The sequence below is a fragment of the Brassica napus genome, chromosome C6 (assembly GCF_020379485.1).
Source record: "Brassica napus cultivar Da-Ae chromosome C6, Da-Ae, whole genome shotgun sequence".
Lineage (NCBI taxonomy): Eukaryota > Viridiplantae > Streptophyta > Magnoliopsida > Brassicales > Brassicaceae > Brassica > Brassica napus.
This window is the reverse complement of record NC_063449.1, coordinates 40,728,337-40,751,673: the sequence shown is the minus strand read 5'-3', so window position 1 is coordinate 40,751,673 and position 23,337 is coordinate 40,728,337. Positions and strand designations below refer to the sequence as shown.

Below are 23,337 nucleotides of genomic sequence, written 5' to 3'. Positions count from 1 at the left end.
TCTTTTACTTATATCTTGCCAAAAAGGAACTTTCCAGTTACATAAAATAATTAAATAGCATATGGATGGTAAAGAAATGAAAAATTTGGCAGAGGAAGCGTGGGACAAGAGAGTAATCGGCGCCGCAGCCATATCTTCCGTTAGAATTTTTATAATTCTTTTTCTTATACATAAAATTCACAAGCAAAGAAAAAGGTCAAATGCAATTTCACTTGTCCGGTTGTCCCTTTAGTCTGCATATTGTGATTTCTTCTCTCATTTTAAATCTTTGTATCCCATCTGCGGCTTTACATTATGTTGTCCCCCTCCCCCTTTCTTTTTGCTGCATTCTAATGGGGTTTAACAATTCAAAATTTAAAGTGTTAATAAAGTATTACAGTTTCTACATAAAATGTATGTTTAGTATTATTCAAAATATTTAGGATTTAGCCATATAGCAGCGGGAACTGGAGTTGTAAGATAGGTCCCTCGTCTATGATGAATTTTTGGGAAAGAGAATAAAGAAAATCTCCCAAGAAGCCTGAAGCTTATTGGTTTGATATCCATACTAGTCCATATCCAATTGTTTTGGAAGCCCTAAGTCAAGGATAAAAGCAGCCAAGCCTCTTGGCCAAGACGAGTAAGACTTTGTTTCGATTATATATGCTAATATAATTTGAATAGCCATTCAAATATAATCCACGGCCAAGACGTGTAAGACTTTGTTTCGATTATATATGCTTTGTAACGACGAAATCAGTATAATAATCTCCTCACACAACGTTACTAGACATATCTTCCTTCCAAAGTTAAACGTTGGAACTTGGAAGTCTACTATAAATCTGTCTCACCACGTGGTTTAAACATCGTAAATTAGTAACTTTTCGTTCTTAATTAGTGAAATTTCTTGTTACTTATAACGGTTTTCTCAGCAGCATTTCAGTGGGCATGCGGGTTCGGATAGTTCAAGTGGGGTGATTCAAAATTCGGAAAATTCGGCTCGACCAAAGTCTCCGGAAAAAAATTGGTTTGGTATTGGGGTAATTCAATTTTTATTTTTATTTTGTCGAAACTAACAAAGTTTTTGGTTTCGACTATATATAGTTCGGTTAAAATTCAGCTAATTTTGGGTAATTTTGATTTGAAATTTGATTAGAATTTTTTTTTTTTTTGAAAAACCCCAAAAACAGAACCGAAAACTGATTTTTTTTAATAAGCCTGCTAAATCTAATCAAATTTCTCACTAAACTGACAGAATTAGCCGAAAATTCGGTTTGGCGGATTTTGGTTCGGTCTAAAATTCGAGGCCTAATTTTGAGTTCGAGAGAGCATATAGAAGAATCTAAAGATCAGACCCAACGGTGAAGCATAAATGGGCCTTAAGAGGCTTATCCATCGGCGCGTCAGTCTAACGCATTCGTGGAGGTCATAGCTACACCACACGTGGCGTGAGGAAAGAGAAACTCCGAATCGAGAGAGCTAATTGGTGGGGAGCAGTGGTGCTCTCATCTTCATCTTCATCTTCATCTTCATCGTCCCTCTCTCTCGCTCCATCAGGCATCTGCTTTACAAACCCTAATCTTCAATCCCTAAAAGGTAAAAGTCCGTCTCTCTCTCTCTCTCTCTCTCTCTCTCTGTTGCGTGTTCCTTTCTATGCTCCCTTCGTATAATTTTAGCGATCTGGATTTGTTGCTCTACGCTAGGTTCCCTGTCAGGTCATAGAGAAGAGATCTCGATATAAATTAAAGTATTTCGGACTCGAAATTAGAGATTTGCTCATTCTATCGATTTCAATTAGGTCTGGTACATTTGAAACTTTGTTGAATTGTTTATCTTGAAAATCGCAGAATCCATCTGAGCATTCTTAATTTTTTATTTCTGGGAAATTAAGGATCGAACTGTTGAGGATATTCTTTTTATTTTTTTAATATAAATTTATCTTGGATTTGAGATGTGCGTGAGAGTGATTATTCTCCCTTGTGGATTAGATTCATTGCTATGATTTTAATTATTTGATTCACTGTGTGTGTTTGGTGAAGCTGCGCGTTCCCTTGGTTTGTCCTGTAGTTTTATCCTATTAACTTCTATATAATGATTAGATCTGACTTGGTCTATATACATTGGTTCTCCATCTATGTTTTGTTCCTATCACGTTTAGAATCTTTTTGCTCAGAGTTTAGTCATTATGTTGTCTTGGAAGCTGTTAATCACCCTTGTAGGCTTACACATTACAGTGACAGACACCTAATCGCTTTTGTTTGTGGAAAAACGTTTAGAAGAGGGGGGGATTTGTGTGTAATAAGCTTTCCTGAAAAACGAAATGAACAATCTTTGTAGTAATATAGAAATTGACGGAGATTGAAGTCCCCTCTTCTGAGTCCCAAAGTCTGGTAATTTTATGGATCCCCTCTTATGCTCTAACCTTTCTTAGATGCTGATGATGATCGACGATCACCATCTCCAGGAACTGAGAAAAACTTATGATTATGTTTTTTATTTATTTTCTCGACTGATCGGTTAAATATGCCACTAACCATTCTGATCTGTGTTTTGTTTTAATCAGTTTGTGACTCTATTGATCTCCGAAAGTTTCGATCTTTGATCATCTCTCTTTTTTTTGTGATCTTATTTGCCTTAAACATTAACAGCTTTTCTGCCGCCAACTTAATCACGATCGGTGTTCATCACTACGTAGCATCAATCAAAGGTAGCTTTTTTCTTACCAAAGATTCTATCTTTACCAATGAATTAACTAACTAATATAGATCACAGGACTGAACAATGCACTTAGTTTAATCATATGGTTTTTCTGCTGGTTTTCAGTGAGTTTTATTATATAAATCATTTGGTTGAGAGCAGTGCCCAATGGATACTACAACATCAAATAGTATTGTTAGCCCTTCTACTACGCTACAACTCTGTAGCATCATCCCCGAGAATCCCTTCGCGGCTATGGAGTTGCCATTGCCTTCCTTTCTATCTCTGAAACGACACTGCCTTGGCAACAACTCTGCTCCTGGAGAGTTCTTCTTGGCTTCTTGCCCTTCCATTGTCCTTCACCTCCTCACAACTTGTGACTTGTGTCCTCGTGGCCTTGCCAAACTCGATTAACCACTCTCTTGTTCTGGATATGACACACTAGCCAACAGGAGAGATTGCTGATTTGCTTTGGGTTTACACACCTCCACAATCAGGTTGTTCATAAGAACAATGAATCATCAAATTAAAGAAGAAATAGTTTTATAAAAATGATGATTGAAACTTTTGGTACAGACTTGACATACTTAAATAGAAAATTCTAGACCTACTGCTTGATCATAATAGAAAACATAAGACTTACTGCATGAACAGCATAGAAAACATAAAACAGACAAGCAATAAATGTAGGTGGTTGGGACAACGGTAGTTGCAGCTTCTTCTAATTTTCGTCGAAGGCTTATACTTCACTTTTCTTGCTCAATATTCTGATCAAACTCAAGCTCAAATACCAATTCTAGAAGACCAATACGTCCATCAACCAAACCAGTAGCTTTTCTTTGTCTAAAACTTCATGAATGAACCCAATAAGATTAATAAGAACTTCCACTGATTGTGCAACAGTTTCTGTTCCTTTTGATCTAAACCAAATCTTCTTGTCTTTGTATTTGCTGCCGCTTAGGATTGCATCAAAAGGTATCCATCTTGTGGACGAGAGATCAGGTTTAAACAGTAGAAAGTGTGATAAGGACGAAGATGAAGATGATGATGATGATTGGGACTATCTAGTCTTTTTTTCTTCCACAAATCTTAAAGGTCCTGAGTCAAAGTATTGCTATAGAGGAGCCACGCTTTTTTGGGAGCTCGTCTATTCAGAATGATGATGAATCAAATAAGTCTCAGCAAGCTTTTATACATTGTTTGGTAAATTTGTGGAAACATTAGCTTGGAACCAATACAGTAATGAAAATCAAACACTGAATCAAATCATGTAATGACTGAGAAGATATATATATATATATATGTATGTACTTTGTTTTTAACAAATGAAACAAGACGAGTTGCAAATTAAACTTCGCAACCCAGAACTTAAACTGTTTTTACATTGAGACCACCAAGATAAGAGACTACAATAAACTGATAATCTATTTATTAAGTCATGATCACACTGCCTGACTGAAACATCATCATACTCTTCACTCGATTCTCTTCCTTAACTCTGGCTTTCTCTTTGATTTTTTGAACTTGCATCTGAATCTTGTTGCTAGCCATCTCTTCTTTCTCCATTGTCACCAACCTCTCTCCACTGATCTCACCAATTAGCACTTTCCTCCTGAGATCTGGATTGCTGTTGTCTCCAATGTTGAAAAGAATCGATCTGTATTTGCTTTTTGAGGAGCCTCGAAAGAACCTAGTCTCTCAAACATGGCAGATTCAACCGAAGCAGCCACACTCCAAGAATCGCAAGAAACCACTCCTTCCTTCATCTAAACAACAACCTCGTTAGCGACTTTAGACAAGGACTTGTGAAGAATCTCACGCACTTTGTCCCGGTTAGAATCCCCGTCGTCGTCCAAATCATCTCCTCCTCCACAAGTTTCTTCTTATTATTCTTATTCTTCACCACCACCTGTTGATTGTGAACTCTATCACGACGTTGGCTCTGTTTCCCTTTATCAGAACGTGGGCATTGTTTCCTTCTGGTGGCGTAGAGATACCTTAGCCAAAGAGTGTAAAGAAGCTTTGCCTCGGATTGGATTCTAGGGTTTTTGTCGTCCATTAATAGGACGTGGCTCTTTCCAAATTGAGGGTATCTGCGATCGGTGACCAACTCGCAAGCAAGTGACTCTGGACCAACTCGCAAGCAAGTGACTCTGGAGCAAGTTAATGCTCCTCAGTAACTGGCGGTACAAGGAAAGGACTTTGCCTCTGTTCTTTGCAGCTTCTTCTGCTGTCAACCATAGCAGGCTCGTCATGACAACACAGGATTTGTCCCTGCAATTAAAAGTGAGGGAAATGTTCATTGAGTAATTTCGTCGAACACCTGTTGCGCAAGAATTAAACACCAAAATGATGTAATAACACAAAAGAGACGATACATCGCCCAAGCAATAACATAGCTAAAATAAGCAGAACTAAGGAAAATTCGATACTCAGACTTGCCTTCCGCTGGGAGAGACTTTCACCAGACGGCGAGGATCCGGCGAACGAACAGGGGCGACTAATCAAGAATCACCGAGAGAGATAGCGAATCCCTAACTACTGGTTTTGAGTTTCTTTCACACCGTTCCGATTTTATTTTATTGGTTCTTGTAAACCAGCTCCCAATTTCTGCCTAACCGGCTCCAGTATCTGGTTTATTTAGTCATCTCTAAACCACCGAGTTATCTGATCTAGCCAAATAAAACAGATCATAAGTTCATAACCAATAATCAACCATTGAATTAGAATATTTTGTCTCAAAATTATTTAATTAAAAATTTTAACGTCTGATTAATTATACTATTACGAGAAATATTACATAGATGATTCTACAGCCGTTGATTCTACCACCATATGAGAATATATGTCTGACTACGTCACTCCGAGCCGCCCTATGAAATCCATGCTGAAGACCTCTTATAACCATTTTTTTTCATAATATGCATAATTTGCGTTTTCTAAGATTTGAACCCTAGACTTTTTCGTGTAGAAGTATTAATGAACACTTGGTCAAACCATTGGATCAAGGGACTTCCACAATTTAATAAAATTTTGAAGATAAATAAAATTAAGTGAAGAAAATGGAAAGTCGTACAACAGAAAAGGAAAGTTTGAAGAGGCTAGCGTTCCAAGTAAGTAAACGTGTGGAGAAACCACATGACAAAAACCAAACATATCAGGAGTTGATTTTAGACTCTCTCTCTTTATATACAAACATGTAAGTTCATACCCTAACAATACAAATCATTCTCTCCACTTTCGTTTCTTACAAACCTTATTTTTCAGTCGAGAACGAGAGATAAGGATGGAGAAACAAGAGTTCTTAGAACTGTTTGAGGCAGCAACTAAAGCGGCAAAGTCTGCTGTGATAGGAGACGGTAAGAGTTCTTCTCCAGCGGTCTCAAGGAGCTTATTAAATTGTGGAAGCTCCTTGATCCAATGGTTTGACCAAGTGTTCATTAATACTTCTACACGAAAAAATCTAGGGTTCAAATCTCAGAAAACATAAATTATGCATATTATGAAGAAAAATGGTTGTAAGAGGTCTTCAGCATGGATTTCATAGGGCGGCTCGGAGTGACGCAGTCAGACATGTATTCTCATATGGTGGTAGAATCAACGGTTGTAGAATCGTCTATGTAATATTTCTCAGCGCTGTAATAACATAATTAATCATAAGTTAAAATTTTTAACTAAATAATTCTGAGACAAAATATTCTAATTCAATGGTTGATTATTGGTTATGATCTGTTTTATTTGGCTGGATCAGATAACTCGGTGGTTTAGAGATGACTAAATAAACCAGAGACTGGAGCCGGTTAGGCAGAAATTGGGAGCTGGTTTACAAGAACCAATAAAATAAAATCGGAACGGTGTGAAAGAAACTCAAAACCATTAGTTAGGGATTCGCTATCTCTCTCGGTGATTCTTGATTAGTCTCCCCTGTTCGCTCGCCGGATCCTCGCCGTCCGGTGAAAGTCTCTCCCAGCTGAAGGCAAGTCTGAGTATCGAATTTTCCTTAGTTCTGCTTATTTTAGCTATGTTATTGCTTGGGCGATGTATCGTCTCTTTTGTGTTATTACATCATTTGGTGTTTAATTCTTGCGTAACAGGTGTTCGACGAAATTACTCAATGAACATTTCCCTCACTTTTAATTGCAGGGACAAATCCTGTGTTGTCATGACGAGCCTGCTATGGTTGACAGCAGAAGAAGCTGCAAAGAACAGAGGCAAAGTCCTTTCCTTGTACCGCCAGTTACTGAGGAGCATTAACTCACAGAAGCTGCAGCTTAGTTACGCTTCAAGACTCGCCAAGAAAGCTGAGATTAAGACCATCTTCTTGTTTGGCTCTGAGGAGGTTTCTAAACACAACGTCGCAGATCTCATCCGTACCGGTGAATATGCTCTTTCCCAGTTGAAACAAGGCAAAATCCCAAACAACGCTACTCAGTATTGAGCCATGTAGTTGCTTCCATTTGCATTTCTTCATGCATTCACAAACGGTGTGACGCTTTTTGTTTATTTGAAAACATACATTGAATCAGCTTTACTGTACAACGTTTTGGTTCAATACAGTTTGAATAAACAAGTGATTACTTGTAATGCACAACAAGCCGAGTTAGGAGTGAATGGTTCACATTATGCCATAACTCATGTGAATGATAAATAGTAAGTATGGGTTTCTTTCACAAATCTGAGGGTTTAACAAAATTGTTTGATTGTAATTCGACAAAAAACATACTGGATCATATTTTAAGATTCTACCAAAACTTGTATCAGATAGTTGTCAGCACGAAAGCTTTTAGTAGTCAATAAGCAGCTCTCATTCTGTGTTCAGCCCTTCCTCTAGCTTCTGAGCTTTTTGATTTCCAATCTGTGGCCGTCTCATAGCTGAATAAAACAGAGGAAGATGAAGAATTTTTATGTCACAATCTTGTACAGAGCTTTATTTCATTGTCTTTGTATGTTTAATGGAAACGTGTAAACTCACATTTAAGAGCTGACCCGGCAAGACAAGTAAGCCTTGATTTAGTGTTTGTCTCGGCTAATGGTTTTGCATTCTCTTTAGCCGCCATTCGCATGTCCCAAACACGTATGATCCCATCAGAAGATGCAGAAGCAACCAAATACGGATCTTCTGACGCACCGTCACTGTCATTCTTCGTAAGTGTGACGACACCTTTGATCCGAGCTGGGTGAGCATCTTGTATGGAATAAGCAAGCTTCCCCCTATTTGTGTCCCAAGCTGTTATAGCCCGATCCTCACCAGCTGTAAACAGAGTCCCACTCTGTTGCAAAATCAATCAAACATTTTAGCTAGGGATGTTAATATGGGCTTTTGCCAATAGGGTTAGCCCGGCCCGCATCTATTTTCTTAATCCAAAACCCGTTTTGTTTTGTGTGGGTTAAAATAGGGCCGGCTAAAATGAAACGCGAGTTAGCCCTAAGCCCGTTATGTTTTTTTTTTATGAAAACAAACACTATTAACACGACGTCGTTTTGATTTTTCTTCAAGGCCGTCTCTTTTTTCCAGAAACCAGAAAAGAGAGAAACAAAGAGGATCGCAACGTGAACCCTAGAATCTGAACGAAGCTGCTCAAATTCAAATCCGATAACACGACGTCCTCATCAAGTTCTGCTGCTCCTGGATTGATTTCAACGAACACACCAACCCTAGAGATCGATTTCGAAGAGCGTCGTCGGGGTTGTATCCGTCTTCTCCAATAAGCATTCTGTGAGGTACGTTCTTCTAGTTTTGTTCTGGGTTTGTTGAAATCGATCTCTAGAGTTTCTGGGTTTGTTGAAAATCTGAGACTGATGTTATGATCTTTATGATACTAGACTACTAGTAAACTGTATCTTGCTGTCTTGTGATACTGCGATTCTTTTAAGCTAATGGCGAGATGATAAAGCTTTTTGAACTGATGGATTGTTGTAGAATTGAGATTGTCTCTTCTTTGGAAAGAACGTTTTAGCTCTATGTGAACTTTCTGTTAGTCATTAGTGAGTCAGAGGTACATTGTTTCGTTTTTTTTTTTTTGCATCAGCTCCTTTGTGAACTTGATTAGGTTTCATTTGTGTTACCATGAATGGTTTGTTCATTGTGCAGTTCCACTGATAGATGAATATATGCTGTTAACATTAATGCCTGTTTTATTTTTCGCTGTGATTCTGCGAAATATCTGCAGTTTCGAGGAAGAGATATCTAGTTATGTTGTTGTTACAATCTTTAATGTGATTGTTTTTACTTAATCGTTATGAGTACTTGTACAGGTGTGATTGTGACATTATGGCGAAAGCTACAAGGACACGACGCAGGGTTCACTCGCGGCGGATCAGAGCAAGGCCTTACAAATTCCAATCTTCTAATCGTCTTGTCACAAGGAACGTGTTTCCAGAAGATTGTTCAAAGTGTATAGAGAAGAGGGACAACTGGGAGAATGTTATCTGCTCGGTTTGCATGGAGTGTCCTCACAACGCTGTTCTTCTCCTCTGCTCATCTCATGACAAGGGATGTCGTCCTTACATGTGTGGCACCAGTTTCCGCTACTCCAACTGCTTATATCAGTACAAGAAAGCGTCAGCTAAGCTAAAGGCAGCAGCGAGTCGTCCACCGAGCAATAAGTCCGAGGTTGGGAATCTCACATGCCCGCTTTGTAGAGGCCAGGTGAAAGGCTGGACGATCGTGCAGCCTGCGCGTGACTATTTGAATCTCAAGAAGAGGATCTGTATGCAGGAGAACTGTGTTTTTGCTGGAACCTTCAAGGAGCTGAGGAAACACATGAAAGTGGACCATCCTTGTGCGAAGCCGCGTGAAGTTGATCCTGAAGTGGAGCAGAATTGGAGAAGGCTTGAGATTGAGCATGACCAGAATGATGTTATGAGCACGATTAGGTCGTTAATACCTGGTGCAACGGTGCTTGGGGATTACGTTATAGAAAGGAACGACGGCAACGGTTCTGACTCAGACGAGGGTGGTGATCATTACAACGGTTCAGGGATGGATGCTGGGTTCGGTAGGAATTTTTTGAATGTTATCCTTATGATGCATGCTGTTGAGGCGTCAAGGAATCAGACAAGACGCTCTGATTCAGATTCGAGTGGAACAAATGAGATGAGTTTCTCTGGAGAGGAAGAGGAAGATAGGCAGAGTACCTCTCTGGCAAGTCGAATGAGGAGACAAGGACGGGTTCTACTAGGACGATCAGGTAGGAGACGTAGAGCTAGAGAAGCTAACCAGAGACCAGGTCCTCCTAGATGAGAGAGAGATATCACAAGCTCAAAAACAAAACCCTTCTGTCTGATTTTGAGTTTCAGGTAAGTTTTATGGTAATGGTTTAGAATACAAATGACCTGTGAACCCTTTTTCTGCTTTCACCATTGGAGAATTTGGGGATTTGACTCAGATTTGCTCCTGATTGTCAAAGAAACAGGTCTTTGTTTTAATGTATCCTGATGTAACTTTTCTTTGTCAAAATTTACATATGTGAATAAGCATGGTGATTAGTGATGCTCACTATCTCAACAATGATGAACAAATTGGTTACTCGTTTTGTTTATAAATTTCATGTTCCCTTAACTTCAGCGTATATATATCAAGACTTTTGAGGCCACAGGGCCCGTCCTAAGGATAATGAGATGGGTTTCTAAATTATTCAAAAATATTAAATTTATACTTGAATGTATCTAGCACATAAATTTTAGAGCGGGCATTGGAGACCACAGATACCTGCAAAAAGGCTTATGATTGATTTCTTTGAATTAACATGATCTCGTTTCTTGTATGCGTATCATTTATTTGGTTATGAAATGTCAATAAATAAAATTGTGGGGGCCTTGTTCTTACTATCCTTCTCACTTTTTCTTTTAACTCGTCGCTTTCGAGTTTTGTCTGTGTCCCCATATTTAAGGCAAATTACAGAATCAATAAAGGGTGGAGGGTCACTGTAATTGTGAACAAATTGACAAAAAATGAAAGGAATTTGGGTTTAGAATTAAGCAAAAAGTTGCATCCATCCACTAAAAAGAATAAACTGGAAATGAAAAATATTTTAAACATATCGTCTATTAAAGAAAGTAGCTTATGTAAGAAATAGTCTCACTTCTCCATAATCTTCAATAACAGAATTCTATCCATTACAAGTTTACAAAACCAATTCATTAGACGTTTCGAATCTAACTAAAAGATCTCTAGCCGAAAGCGTCATCTAGAAGAGAGACAAAAGAAGGCCATCTTACTGATTATTACCCAAAAAAGAGAAAAAAACATTTTGTCTTTTAAAAAGTTTGAAGTAGAATAAAGCTTACTTTTATGGATGTCGGTAACTTTTTGAAAATTTTAGCATATAATTTCTCTATTTTTGTATAGTTTCGACTTGAGCGTTATCGTTTAGCGCATTATAGCATTTTCAAAAGTAACAACTTCAAATATCTAAGTTTTAAGTATTCAAAAAATGCTTTTAAAATATTAAATTTTAAGGTCTTGTTATATATATGAGCTTCCATATTTCTTCTTTACAATTCTTTTCAAAATAATTTATTATTTATTATTTCAATTCTTATAATTATATATTCCATAAATATAATCACTTGCCAAAATATATGATTTGATAAAGTTTAGCTATTAAGCTATAAGAACTAACAAACATATAAATATAAATTTTAAGATTCATAAACTGATCATATATAAAAGCAATATTGTAGGATCACTTTGAAATGCAGATTATATGCATGAGGAATATGATAACAGTTTTTGTGCCACCTAAAAGAACCATTCCATGTGATTGGCACCACCAAAAATATTCACTATTTCGACACCAAAAAGTAAGTTGATAGACCAAATTAAACTTTACTTTGAAAATGGATAAAAGAAACGATTTGTTTGTTTTTTCACAAAAGCTTGTTTAACTATGAATATAATAAGAGTATGTCTAAGATTCAGTTCGAATGTTATTCTTTGGTAATTGACGATCTACAGGTGCTAATACATCTATCTATATATATAAAGTTGGTTTTTTCCTTTCTTATGACATGTGGAAGAGGGGTTTGTTGACATGTGTCCTCATGTTTTTTTTTGTATTTAAATTCTTCTTCTTTTAAATTATTGCAATTTTCTCCATCAATCTCTAATTGCGTATTATCTAATCTTTCTCACACTTATTGGTCTCTAAAATTCAAAAAATAAATAAAATAGTATAAATATATTTTAAATATTTAATTTATTCACACCTAAAAATAGCAAGACTTTTCATCATTTTATTATTTTTACTAATTTTTATTATTTCATTTACAAATTATATTTATTTCACTATTAGTATCATAAGATAATCAAATTAAGAATAAGAAACTAGACAACCAACACATAAACTAAGAAAGCAGACCAAACGGAGAATAATAATCGAAAAGCCAAAGCCACCAAAAAGCAGGAAAATATATGCCTAAAACACCGGAATCACAACCAGTAGCTAAAAAGTAAGAAACACCTCACAGACTAAACAAGAACATACAAGACGGCATGCAACTGAAAAACCACAAAGCTCTGGATAGAAAGGACCAAAGCTCCAAGAGACTAACTCCGCACACCTATACCAAGGAAAACATGGAAAGAAAAGAAACAACTTGAGAGACGGAGAATGGAAGACAACCACCAAAAAATCAGAGACTAAACTTGAGACCAGAAATAACCTTCCAAGCCCACATAGCATACACGAACGAAAACATTATCCAAATCTCGAGTGGCAAACATGGTGAAAGGGAGAGCCACCAGAGATGCGATGAAAGCTGCAATGAGATGCAAGAATAGAGAGGGAAAAGGAGACGGAGCGAAATCAGAAAACTATGGAGCCGTCCTTGAGCTATGAAAGAGAGCATAGATGTCAGAACACCAAAAACTAGATATTGAAAACCAAAACGAGCATAGACTATTGACGGTAAGCCAACGACGAGGAATACAAAATCAAAGACGAATAAACTCTGACCCAACCAAGGAGATGCAGTTCCTAACATCAGCTGAAATCTAAGGAAGAAGAGGAGCAATCAATATTGATTGGAACAACCTACAATGCCGTGGGAAGCAACCGAACAACTGAAAACTCATAAACCCGATCTGCAACAAATACCATATAATCTCATAGGTGAAGAAGGCAAGAAGAACAAGAGAAAAATGTGAGTCTTTTTCCGGTGATGGTGAGAAGCACCGCACACCAGAAATGTAACGAAATACATAGACGGTGAGGGCTCAAGTTTAAAATATGGGGAGAGGGCAAAAAACATCTTTAAAATAATAATTTTCAAAAATATGAAAAAAATATAATACAATTTTGACGATGAGACCGTTAATCTTAGAATCAACAAATGCGTAGATGCAAAGTTATTGAAATTCAATATTAGTTTACGTTAGAGGCTAATTTGACTACTAACAAGTACTATACACACAACAACACATTATTCAAAAAAAAAAACAAACGCAAAATATATTAACTTATCACCTACTACATAACAAACTAAAAACATCAAATAATGATCTTAACAAATAAAAACGATAACATAATTACATTATCCAAAAAAAAAATCATGCTCTTAGCAATAATAAAACAATATTCCGCGCGAAACGCGGACACCCGCTAGTTATACATATTTTTGTGGTAAGATACATTACACATCTTGATTGGACTTTTACGAGATTTATGCAAGAACAGCAGAGCAAAATTTATACTTTAGAAATTTTGTAAATTGATTATAGATAATAATTTTCAAAAATATGAAAAAAATATAATACAATTTTGACGATGAAACAGTTAATCTTAGAATCAACAAATGCGTAGATGCAAAGTTATTGAAATTCAATATTAGTTTACGTTAGAGGCTAATTTGACTACTAAGAAGTACTATACACACAACAACACATTATTCAAAAAAAAACAAACGCAAAATATATTAACTTATCACCTACTACATAACAAACTAAAAACATCAAATAATGATATTAACAAATAAAAACGATAACATAATTACATTATCCAAAAAAAAAAATCATGCTCTTAGAAATAATAAAACAATATTTCGCGCGAAGCGCGGACACCCTCCTAGTTATACATATTTTTGTGGTAAGATACATTATACATCTTGATTGGACTTTTACGAGATTTATGCAAGAACAGCAGAGCAAAATTTATACTTTAGAAATTTTGTAAATTGATTATAGAGAAACTTGGATTCTTTTTACTTTTTAAAGGGGTTTTGGGCAAAATAAAGTATTACATGACGAACACAATTATACTAATTTACTAGATTAAGATCCGCACCTTGCGCGGGATAAAAATTATATATAAAAATTATTTTATGTATTATATGTTCTTACATATTATGAAATAATAAATATATATTGAATAATTAAAAGTCAGTAACTATTACATATATAATTAAATTGGTGCGAACGTATAAATCAATTTTATTAATCCAAACAATTTTTTTAAAAAATTTGATAGGATATGTAATTAAATTTAAATGATATTAACATATATAGTATATTTTTAATATTAATGTCTATATTTTTTTTTTAAATGATGCTTTCTACTCATATATTTTTTTGATCATTTGTATCTTTAATAGCAAAAACTTTAAATTACTGATAACAAAATTTTCATTGTGGGATTAATAATTTTAGTAATTGATAATTTTAAAAAAATTTATCAATGTTAGTTCAAAACTTTTATCAAAAAAAATTATTCAAAGTAAATTTTGAAACTAAAATATTTATTTATTCAATATGGTTTATAGTTTAATTTAGAATGATATATATACATATATATTTTAAATTTTAATGATTAATTAAATTAGACTTTTACTTATATGATTTTGTAATTATTTGTATTTTGTCATAACAAAAATTTTAAACCATGGATCGCAAAATTTGAATGTGAGACTTTTAACAGTTTTAATAATTTATAGTCATTTTTTAAAATTCAAAATATAAAATATACAGAAAAATCTAAATTTTTATAATATGGTTATTGTGTTTTTTAAAAGTTATTTTAATAGTTTTAAATTAAACAAATTTGATAGAAGATACATTTTTTTTATCAGATCTTTATTATTCAAAATCATTAATTGTCATATATACTTTATCCACATTAGGCAATTCCGTAATCTTTATTTAAGGAAATAATAAATGACATTAATAATGAATTTATGGTTAGTTTAATAAAAAGTTTATTATATAATTAGATGGACCAACCTATTTCTCTAGTAATTCTAAGAATCATCCTAGTGATGACATGTGGCTACAAAAAGAAGTTGTAATGTTTCACAAATAATATATAGGGGATATAATTGATATTGTTTACGTGTAATTAAATAATCCAGTGCTAACAACTGCGATTTAATTGGCCACCCTTAGGTTTCTTAAGTGACAAAACATCGAATTTTAATAGGTCTAGAGATTAGTATGATTTCAGTCTAGGATTCTCTCAGTTAAAATGACAATAATTAATCATCTATATTTCTAGTAAACTATGATATTATGTTCTACACACTATATCAAACCCCATTTCTTAATTAAACGTCAATTTTTCTGTATGAGGATTAAACTATACAATTATGTTATTCTTAAATGTTATATGTATAATTTGTTGCAGTATATTGTCTTTTATGACTGATTTGTGACGTTATACCGTCTTTTTTTTTTGCTATATATCTCACTGAGACGACAGGGAGACGGAGATAAAAAAGTTGGAGATAGATACAAAGTCGGCTGTACCTTACTCTCATTTTTCATTTATCGTATGGGTAGGTATCTCTTATTGTTATCTAATGTCAGTGATCGGATTATGGGTATTTTTATTGTTAGCATATATCAATAAGCGGATCATAACTTATCAATTTTTTTTTTTTTTGGACAACTAACTTATCAATTTATTTAAACTTACAAAAACCTATAAGGTGGAGACATAAATAATGAAACCATTTGAGAAGAAACTAGAGTGGTCCAATGAGTAAATATTTCTGGCAACAAGAAAATGAAATCAAATTGTAATAGTAATATTTAAGAATTGGGTCGCCACGATGTGACATGACCTATAAAGATGATTATAAAAGGAAGGAGAAGAAGGAAATCATGGAAGTGAGTGAAGAGGGCCTGGTGAAAGAGACTGATGACTGACTCTTAACCATTTTAAACTTTGGCACTGAAAACATGGCGTTTTTTTCATCATTTCTTTTAGTTTATTTCGTGTAAGGAAACGTCACCTACTTCCTCAGCTCTGAAAATGACTTTTCTTCTCTTCTCTACCTCCATACATTTACATCCTTGTATTTTCTTTTGAACCGAAACATCCTTGTATTTCTCACATTGATTTCTCTTTTGCAATAATGAGTGACCATTTTCTTTTTAGTCTGTTCCTCCCATTTTATCGAACACGTCCCTCAACTTTTCAACTCTGCCAAAGAATTAAAAGATAGTTAACTTTGGTCTGAAAGAGCATGTTTCTATAATTCCACTGGCTCATTTGTATAACAAGAGGTATACGTTTTGGGTAAATGGTTTATTATTTAGGTTTGTATTCTGATTATACTCGTTTTGTGTCCACTTGATAAAGTTTGTCATCATTACCACTACAAACTTTTAGAGTATGTCATCATTAGTATGACAAACTTTTGCACATCTAATGTACTGTTTTAATAACAAAATGGTTAAATATAAACTTATAATGCTAACTACATAGCATATTTTAACTATATAGTTCATATAATTTGTGATACATTAATATTTTGTAGATGTGTGATTATATGATAGTCTTTAGTTAGTGTAGGTAGTAATCATTTTTCTTTTCTTTGTGTAATTCTAATATTGAAAACAAATCCAAATAAATAATTTAAATACACAAATAAGTTCGGTGGTATTCTTTTAGTTTGGTTACAGAAAATTAAACTAAGTTAAGAAAGAAATCTAAATCATTAGTTTAAACTTGTGACTTTTTTTACTAACATAATTTAAAATATTATGATAGTTAGATTAATTTCAGTTCCTTGTAATTTTCTGTAACACTATAATGTATTCTATTAGAATGTACTATTAAACCTAAGTTAAGGTCATTCCCAAAGAACTATGGTAGAGCAATTTAGATTACATGTGTCATTTGCAGCGAAAATAAGATTTTATTAAATAAATTCATTTTAAGATAAGAATTTAGTATGTATTTTAGTACTATATATATATATATATATATTAGTTTCGTTGGTATGAAAAATATAAGATAATTATTTATATTTACATTTTAGATAATTTTACTAAATTTTATTTAGATTCTTTAAAAAAAAATTCAGTATTTTTTTTGTATTTCATAAAATATTATATATATATATATATATATTTGATGATTATAATTATTTTAATATAGATAAATATGTAAAATGCATAGATTATAATAAATTATCATTTTATTTTAGCTAAGATGCATTAAAGTGATAAAATAATTTAGTAATTAATTAACTGCATATTGTATTTATATTTAACGACTACAATTATTTTCAATATTTCTATATTTAATCTATAAATTATGATTAATTTTTTTTTGTTTAGTTGAATTACAATAAAACCAAATGGATGAAATTAATTAATTTATCAGTTTCATAAATTTACTGTCAGTCATTTAACCATATTTTATCGAAATTACATTCTAATATATTTAAAATTTTATAAATTTGATTAGTTACTTTCTTATACTGAAAGATGAGTTTAAGTAAAATTTAAACACTTCGTTGTATACGACAATTTAACATTTCATTAGTAGTGTCTTAGTTTTGTATTTGTAAATACACTTATGCTAAAAATATTATATAAGTTTTTAGTTTTTTAATATTAAGCTAGCCGATGTAAACTTTTTTTAATATAATTATGTTATTTGTAAAAATTTAACAAAAATATAAATGTAATTTCTGTGTCGTAATTAATTTAATGTCATGCCATATTTTAAACCATATTTTTATAGAAAAGAATGTGATGATGAAAAAGTAAGTTTTAATATTCACTTATCAATTAATGTTTAGAAGATATATTTGTTTTTTAAAACATTTTTATTTAAAATAAAAGTTTAAAATTTAATGTTATCATATACTAGTTTCTAAAAATCTAGTTTCTTTCATTTGTTTAACAAAATACTTTGATGCTTTCAAATGTTCGGCTTTCACATATCCTTTCCGATTTATGCAATTTTGTTAACAGTGATTTAAGCTCTTTTGTATGAAAACGACATTTATAATGAAATATCATACGGTACATTTAGATACCATAGAAAGTGAGACATAATTATAACCTATGAGAAAATTATTTATTAGTATTCAAGAAACCCACATGGCGACCATGCAAGCGTTTAATACGTAATTATGACTCGCACCAAATAATATATCCTTCTTAAGTTTTCGGTACTTTACAGAGGTGAAGGCAAATGATCCTAACAATTATCGACTGTTGGATACGATTTTGTACCTTTACATGAAACCAGTTGAACCTAAAATATAAAACATACAAAACAATATCCAGAGAAATTTTAGTTAAGCGGTGTATACGTTTAGCATATGGCCGTGAAAGAATAAAGACTCATATGAAATAGTATAATTCGTCATCAACCCACACTATGTAGAGGACTTTAGGGGGTGCATTCTGAAGAATTTCAAAAAAAAATTGAACATGAAAATTTAAAATTTGGACGTATATTACATGTTTAACACACCTTATAACATAATATTAACAATTATCATGATCTGTAAACAATAGAGTTAATAACTGCAGTTTGAAAGTGTTAAAGAACTAATAGTACTATAATACTGTTGTCATTAATCTAAGTTGATATTTTTTCTTCTGTTGAAGAGTTAATTGGATGGACAAAGATTTATTTTGTTGTGTATTAACTGGACAAAACGTTATGGTCTTCTATTTTTATTGTCCATTTTCGTCTATACCATTTATACATCCTGAAAATCATACTATAATTTTATTTATGTTGAAATCCGTTTTTTATGAAGTGAAAACACTAATGATTAAAATTTTCTTAATGTCCAAAAGCATATCAATCTCACACTATCTTCTATTTTTTTTTTTCACTTTTCAAATGTTTTTAATTAATTCTACTATATTTAAACTTTAAAGTGGATCAATAAATGGAGGGATAAATCAAATTATTTCAAATAAACAGAGCAATATTTGTTTGTTACTATAATTTTGTCTATTAATTCCTTTTTCTCTAGAATAGGTTTAAGATGAAATCAAAATCCATTTAAAGTGTAAAATAAAGTAACACTGTTGGAAATACTATCTATGATTTTATACAACTTGCCTAACCCAAATTTTATACAACTTTCCTAACCCAAAAAAAAAGATAAATCGATATATATCCCGATTGATTATGTGTTTAAGTATATAGCACACATCAAAATATAAGGGTCAAAAGGTCTAACCTTGTGACTTATTTTTGTCTTTATGTTAAAACTGAGAGGAGATGAATCATACGATTTCTTGACTGGTCACGTAGAGACCAAAAATTTACAGAATCAAGACAAAAGCTAAAAATCAATCAAGTTAAAGTTTACCATTCGATACACTATACACTGCAAATGTGAGATATGGAAAGAAGATAGTCCACCTGGGAATCTTATGCACGATTTGACCTCACGCTTGATTTCGCATTTAAAGCAAATACTTGTGTTTTTTTTTAAATGCGGATATATGTTTTATTTCTTCTTTATCTTTAAATTTAAATTTAGGGAAAAAAAATCGATTTTGTGTGTGTTTCTGTTAAAAAGTAACCGTTATATAACCCGATAATTTATTACACAAAACAAAGTTACAGTTGACAAAAAAAAGTTACAATATCCAGCAACCAGAAACAGATCCAACCACACTTGATATTCATACGTACAAAACTCTACTCCATTCGGTTTTTGTTCGAGAAAAAATAAACAAAACAAATTTATAGAAAAAACCAAAGAATATAAAAAGATCGTCTTCAGTTTCAATCAAAAGAACAAAAAAAGGAAGAATATAATTTGTTTTTTATTTTATTTGTTTTTTTCTTTTCAAGGTCTATGACGATGCTCTATCACTCGCTTTTTCACCTTCGGTAGTCGCCGAAGACACATAGCTCACAGCAAGTGATGTACTTTCATCGGTACAAGGCGGTTGTGGAAGAATAGGAGGAGGAGGAGCCGAAGCAGCAACAGCTTGAAAGTGTTTCTTGCAGTCATGGCAAGTGATTTGCATCATCGTTGCACTAATCCTCCGACATGCTTCTTCTCTATAAAGCTGAGCTTTATGAAGCTCAGCTTTTGCATGTTGCCTTATTCTCTTGGCTTCAGCAAACTCCAATTCCGCAATCTCTATTTGCCTTTTGGCTTCCTCTCTTTGTCCCAATAGTAAGCTCGTCTCCCCCTTCTCGTAGCTTGACGTTGTCGGCTCCATCCCTATTGACAAACTAAGGCTTGTCTCATCAGCACTAGCCCGCGATGGGAGTAGCTGAAGCTCGATGCTACTACCAGTAGTAGCGCATGAGCCAACGAAAGGATAGAGCAAATCGGATGTGTGTTGATCGGACGGTGGAGCTTGTCTTAGCAAAGGATGTCCTGGCAATACAGGACCAACGGAGAGGTCAACGTTTTTGGCGACTGAAGCAGTTTGTGTAGCGTTTGCGGTATGTTGTTGCTGTTGTTGTAAACGGTGGCCGGAGGGTTGTGATCGGCGCATGGTGCAATGGTCCTGGTGCTCAATGAAACTCTCTACTCTGAATCAAGAAGAGTGTATATATATTGTTAGCTAAAAATAGAAAACACAAAGGAATATTTGTTAATTTCAAGCAAACAAATAAAATATAACTTAACTAAGTTAGTGGAGTTAGGTATCTTTTGGATTATATTTATCACTAGTATGAGATGCAAGACGTATGGTATATACTTTAACAATATATCTACTTAACAAAGTGCTATAGTGAAATTTGTGATGGAGTCAACGTAAGTTCAAATATATAATCAAAACATAATCCTTGATCATAAAATTAATTAAAATATTTCAGACAACAATCCAACAAACCTCAGCTTCCATTAGTAAGCTTGTTTCTAGATCTCTGTGCATTATTCTATAATCAAACATGTACACGCCATACTAGAAAAAACATTCTTTGATTTGCTTTAAGGATTCATATATATATATATATAGTTTTTTTTCTTCTAAATATATTGATAAAATAAATATATATTAGTATTTCCACTAGCTAGGGTTTCATGGAAATGGAACCTGGAGAAAACGCGGCCGCAATCGCAGGAATGGCCGCGAGTGCCACACGTTTTGAGATGGGCTTTGTAATCAGATTGAACAGCGTAGCCTTTTGAGCATCTCTCACATATCCATTGCTTATGGTTACTGTGTTTCCTTCGAAAGTGTTTCTTGATACCCACGAGATCTCCGAGGGCGTGACAAGGGTTGTGGTGGAGACATGTCGGCTCTGGACAAACGTAGACTCTCTTCTTCACTTCCTCGGTGGTCTCTCTCTTTAAAAGCTTCCATGGAACTTTATGTCTTCTCCTGTGCATCTGTAGATTCTGGTCTCTCTGAAACCCTTGATTACAGATCTCACACACGTACCGATCTGATTCTAGTAGTGTTCTTGGAGATAAAGATACCACCTCAGCCTCCGGATCTGCCCCCGCCAGAAAAGTATGATTATTTTCGGATATTGATATAAAAAAATAGATTTGGAGAAATAAAAACTTGAACCAAATTGTGACCAAAGTAAAAAAAAACTCAACATATAAAATGATTACTTTCAATAATTTACTGAAATTAAGAAAAAAAAAACTTTGAAACTAGGATACCTTGTGCTATTCTTTTTTAAAAGCAAAAAAAAATTGAAAATAATTACCTGGCGTCCCGGCCGGTCGTCTTTTCCTCTTTTGGGTCACGGCGGCTCCATTACCGTCGGGAAGAAGATCGGAGGAAGATGAAGAAGGAGGATTCCGATGATGGTTGATGTTCTTGGTGTTCTTGCTTCTCTCGTAATCTATCATCGGATGAGGTTCTAGCTCTCTTTTTGTTTCTTGTTTGAAGATAGTGTTGGTTTATACTTTATAGTGTTAGTGTATAGAGAAGGGTACTGTGACTAACGAAAAATAAGAACAATATTGAGGAATCTTTTGTTTTCATGCAGGAGAAAGAAGGAGAGATTGTTTTTAATTTGTTTCCTTATTTATTTGGTGGAGAGAGTATTGTGTTTTACATCTTTACTAATAGAGGAAGAAAAGTAAGATGAGTTAAGAGAGAGAAACAAAGGGCTTTGTTTTTCTGAAATCATCTTTTTATCACATAAAGGAAAAAGCTTTTCTAAACCCTTTACTCTCCATCTTTTTATAATTTTCTGGGAAAAACCAAAAAAGAAAATATGAAAACTTTCAACTTTTTGATAATTGTTTCATTGACCTTTCACCTTAGATGGAGAAACGCATTGTATGGTCGTTGGTGCTTCAATCTTCTTCAGAGTAGTTATGAACCTCTCTTTCTCTCTCTCCTCTCTCTCTTTTCTATCTGTACACTGTTAACTGTTGATTTACAAACACCAAACATATATATGCAGAGAAATGTTGTATACACATATAAAGAGAGTGGGACAAGGAGTTTGGAGCCCACATTAGCATCTGGACAAGAAACAAAAAAACATCCCCTTCCACAACAAAACAATTACAAGTCATTATTATTTCATATCATACAATATTCGATCAGACTGAGTTAAAATTTTCTCCCTTTTCAAGATATATAATAAAAGGATTGATGAAAATTCAAATGGGAATCTTGGAAATTTGATGTTCGAGTACATGATTTTTAATGGTGACAAATGTGTGTGTAGCCTTTAGGGTTGGTTTATATATAAAAGAGGGACATGATGAGGATATTTGTTTGGAAAATAATACACATGCATATATACCCATATCATGTTTCCGTATAAATACAAATATACAATGTGGTGCCATCATCTTTACATATTTTATATGCCCTTTTGTATAAGATATATATTCTAATTAAAAATGAATACCGTGTCAATAAGTGAGAGACCCGAATGATCAGTAAGACAGTAACATTGCAGTAGAGTTTTTCTTACAAGAAACTTTGTGGTTAGAAACACTCGTGTGGTTACACAAGCATAAACCCTGAGTCAGATCTGGGTTTCGGTGTCAGCTGAGACCAATTCTATCTAACATTACAAAGGAAAATCTTTAGATCTGGAATATGTTCGAAGGAATTTTTCTTTATAAAAAACATATCTATAGGCTAATTATAAAGCATAAGTGCCTGTGTGCTGTATGTATAAAATAACATACATTTTAAAGTCCATCCATCTCATTAAAGGGAATTTGTCTAACCTAGTGGAACTGTAAAAAAATCGAGTAAATACAAAACCTTTTTAAAAAGTCATTTAAAAAACAAAAAGAGGATGTTACTTTAATAAGAAGAGAAAAGAGAAGGTTGAGTTGGAAAGAATGGGTGGGAGGATGGGGAAAATGGATTCTCATCACATGCAATGCTTTTTGTAAGTTGGATATATCAATCCTTCATACAATCACATTATTGCTTGAGATACATATTAATAATATAATACTCACATATTTCATATATTCGCTAAATAGCTAGGTAAGTTCGATTAT

General features: G+C 33.6%; 3 protein-coding genes, 1 long non-coding RNA gene and 1 pseudogene across 14 annotated transcripts; 2 read left to right on the top strand and 3 right to left on the bottom strand.

Annotated features, from left to right (window-relative positions):
* Nucleotides 1–1,407: 1,407 nt before the first annotated feature.
* On the top strand, nt 1,408–10,237 carry BNACNNG61150D. 5 transcript variants are annotated; one of them, XM_048761128.1, is made up of 4 exons: nt 1,408–1,575; nt 2,628–2,686; nt 8,174–8,397; nt 8,932–10,237. In XM_048761128.1, the coding sequence occupies exon 4, from the start codon at nt 8,948–8,950 to the stop codon at nt 9,917–9,919; it is 972 nt and encodes a 323-aa protein (XP_048617085.1). In that variant the 5' UTR covers nt 1,408–1,575; nt 2,628–2,686; nt 8,174–8,397; nt 8,932–8,947; the 3' UTR covers nt 9,920–10,237. The 5 variants fall into 5 exon arrangements, 3 of the variants coding, with proteins under 3 accessions (XP_048617085.1, XP_048617086.1, XP_022560296.1); XR_002659210.2 differs by lacking the exons at nt 8,174–8,397; nt 8,932–10,237 and adding exons at nt 2,803–3,173; nt 3,638–3,986 and having other exon boundaries at nt 1,436–1,575; XM_048761129.1 differs by having other exon boundaries at nt 1,451–1,575; nt 8,192–8,397.
* LOC106405945 lies at nt 1,446–7,260 on the top strand. Of its 7 annotated transcripts, XM_048761133.1 has the most exons (7): nt 1,513–1,575; nt 2,628–2,686; nt 5,648–5,875; nt 5,944–6,035; nt 6,144–6,296; nt 6,428–6,652; nt 6,820–7,260. In XM_048761133.1, exon 7 carries the CDS (start codon nt 6,839–6,841, stop codon nt 7,112–7,114), a length of 276 nt encoding a protein of 91 aa, XP_048617090.1. In that variant the 5' UTR covers nt 1,513–1,575; nt 2,628–2,686; nt 5,648–5,875; nt 5,944–6,035; nt 6,144–6,296; nt 6,428–6,652; nt 6,820–6,838; the 3' UTR covers nt 7,115–7,260. The 7 variants fall into 7 exon arrangements, with proteins under 7 accessions (XP_013701965.1, XP_048617089.1, XP_048617088.1 ...); XM_048761132.1 differs by lacking the exon at nt 5,648–5,875 and having other exon boundaries at nt 1,451–1,575; XM_048761134.1 differs by lacking the exon at nt 6,144–6,296.
* On the bottom strand, nt 4,108–4,735 carry LOC106403420 (annotated as a pseudogene).
* Nucleotides 7,318–8,166, bottom strand: LOC111207015. Its single transcript, XR_002659215.2, has 2 exons — nt 7,649–8,166; nt 7,318–7,548 (listed from the first exon to the last, which is right to left on the bottom strand). It is a non-coding gene; the product is annotated as an uncharacterized LOC111207015 (long non-coding RNA).
* A 9,224-nt stretch (nt 10,238–19,461) lies between the features above and the next one.
* Nucleotides 19,462–22,224, bottom strand: LOC106402743 (protein indeterminate-domain 14). The gene is made up of 3 exons (XM_013843530.3): nt 21,564–22,224; nt 20,939–21,341; nt 19,462–20,429 (listed from the first exon to the last, which is right to left on the bottom strand). The coding sequence occupies exons 1-3, from the start codon at nt 21,706–21,708 to the stop codon at nt 19,736–19,738; spliced, it is 1,242 nt and encodes a 413-aa protein (XP_013698984.1). The 5' UTR covers nt 21,709–22,224; the 3' UTR covers nt 19,462–19,735.
* Between the last annotated feature and the right edge of the window lie 1,113 nt (nt 22,225–23,337).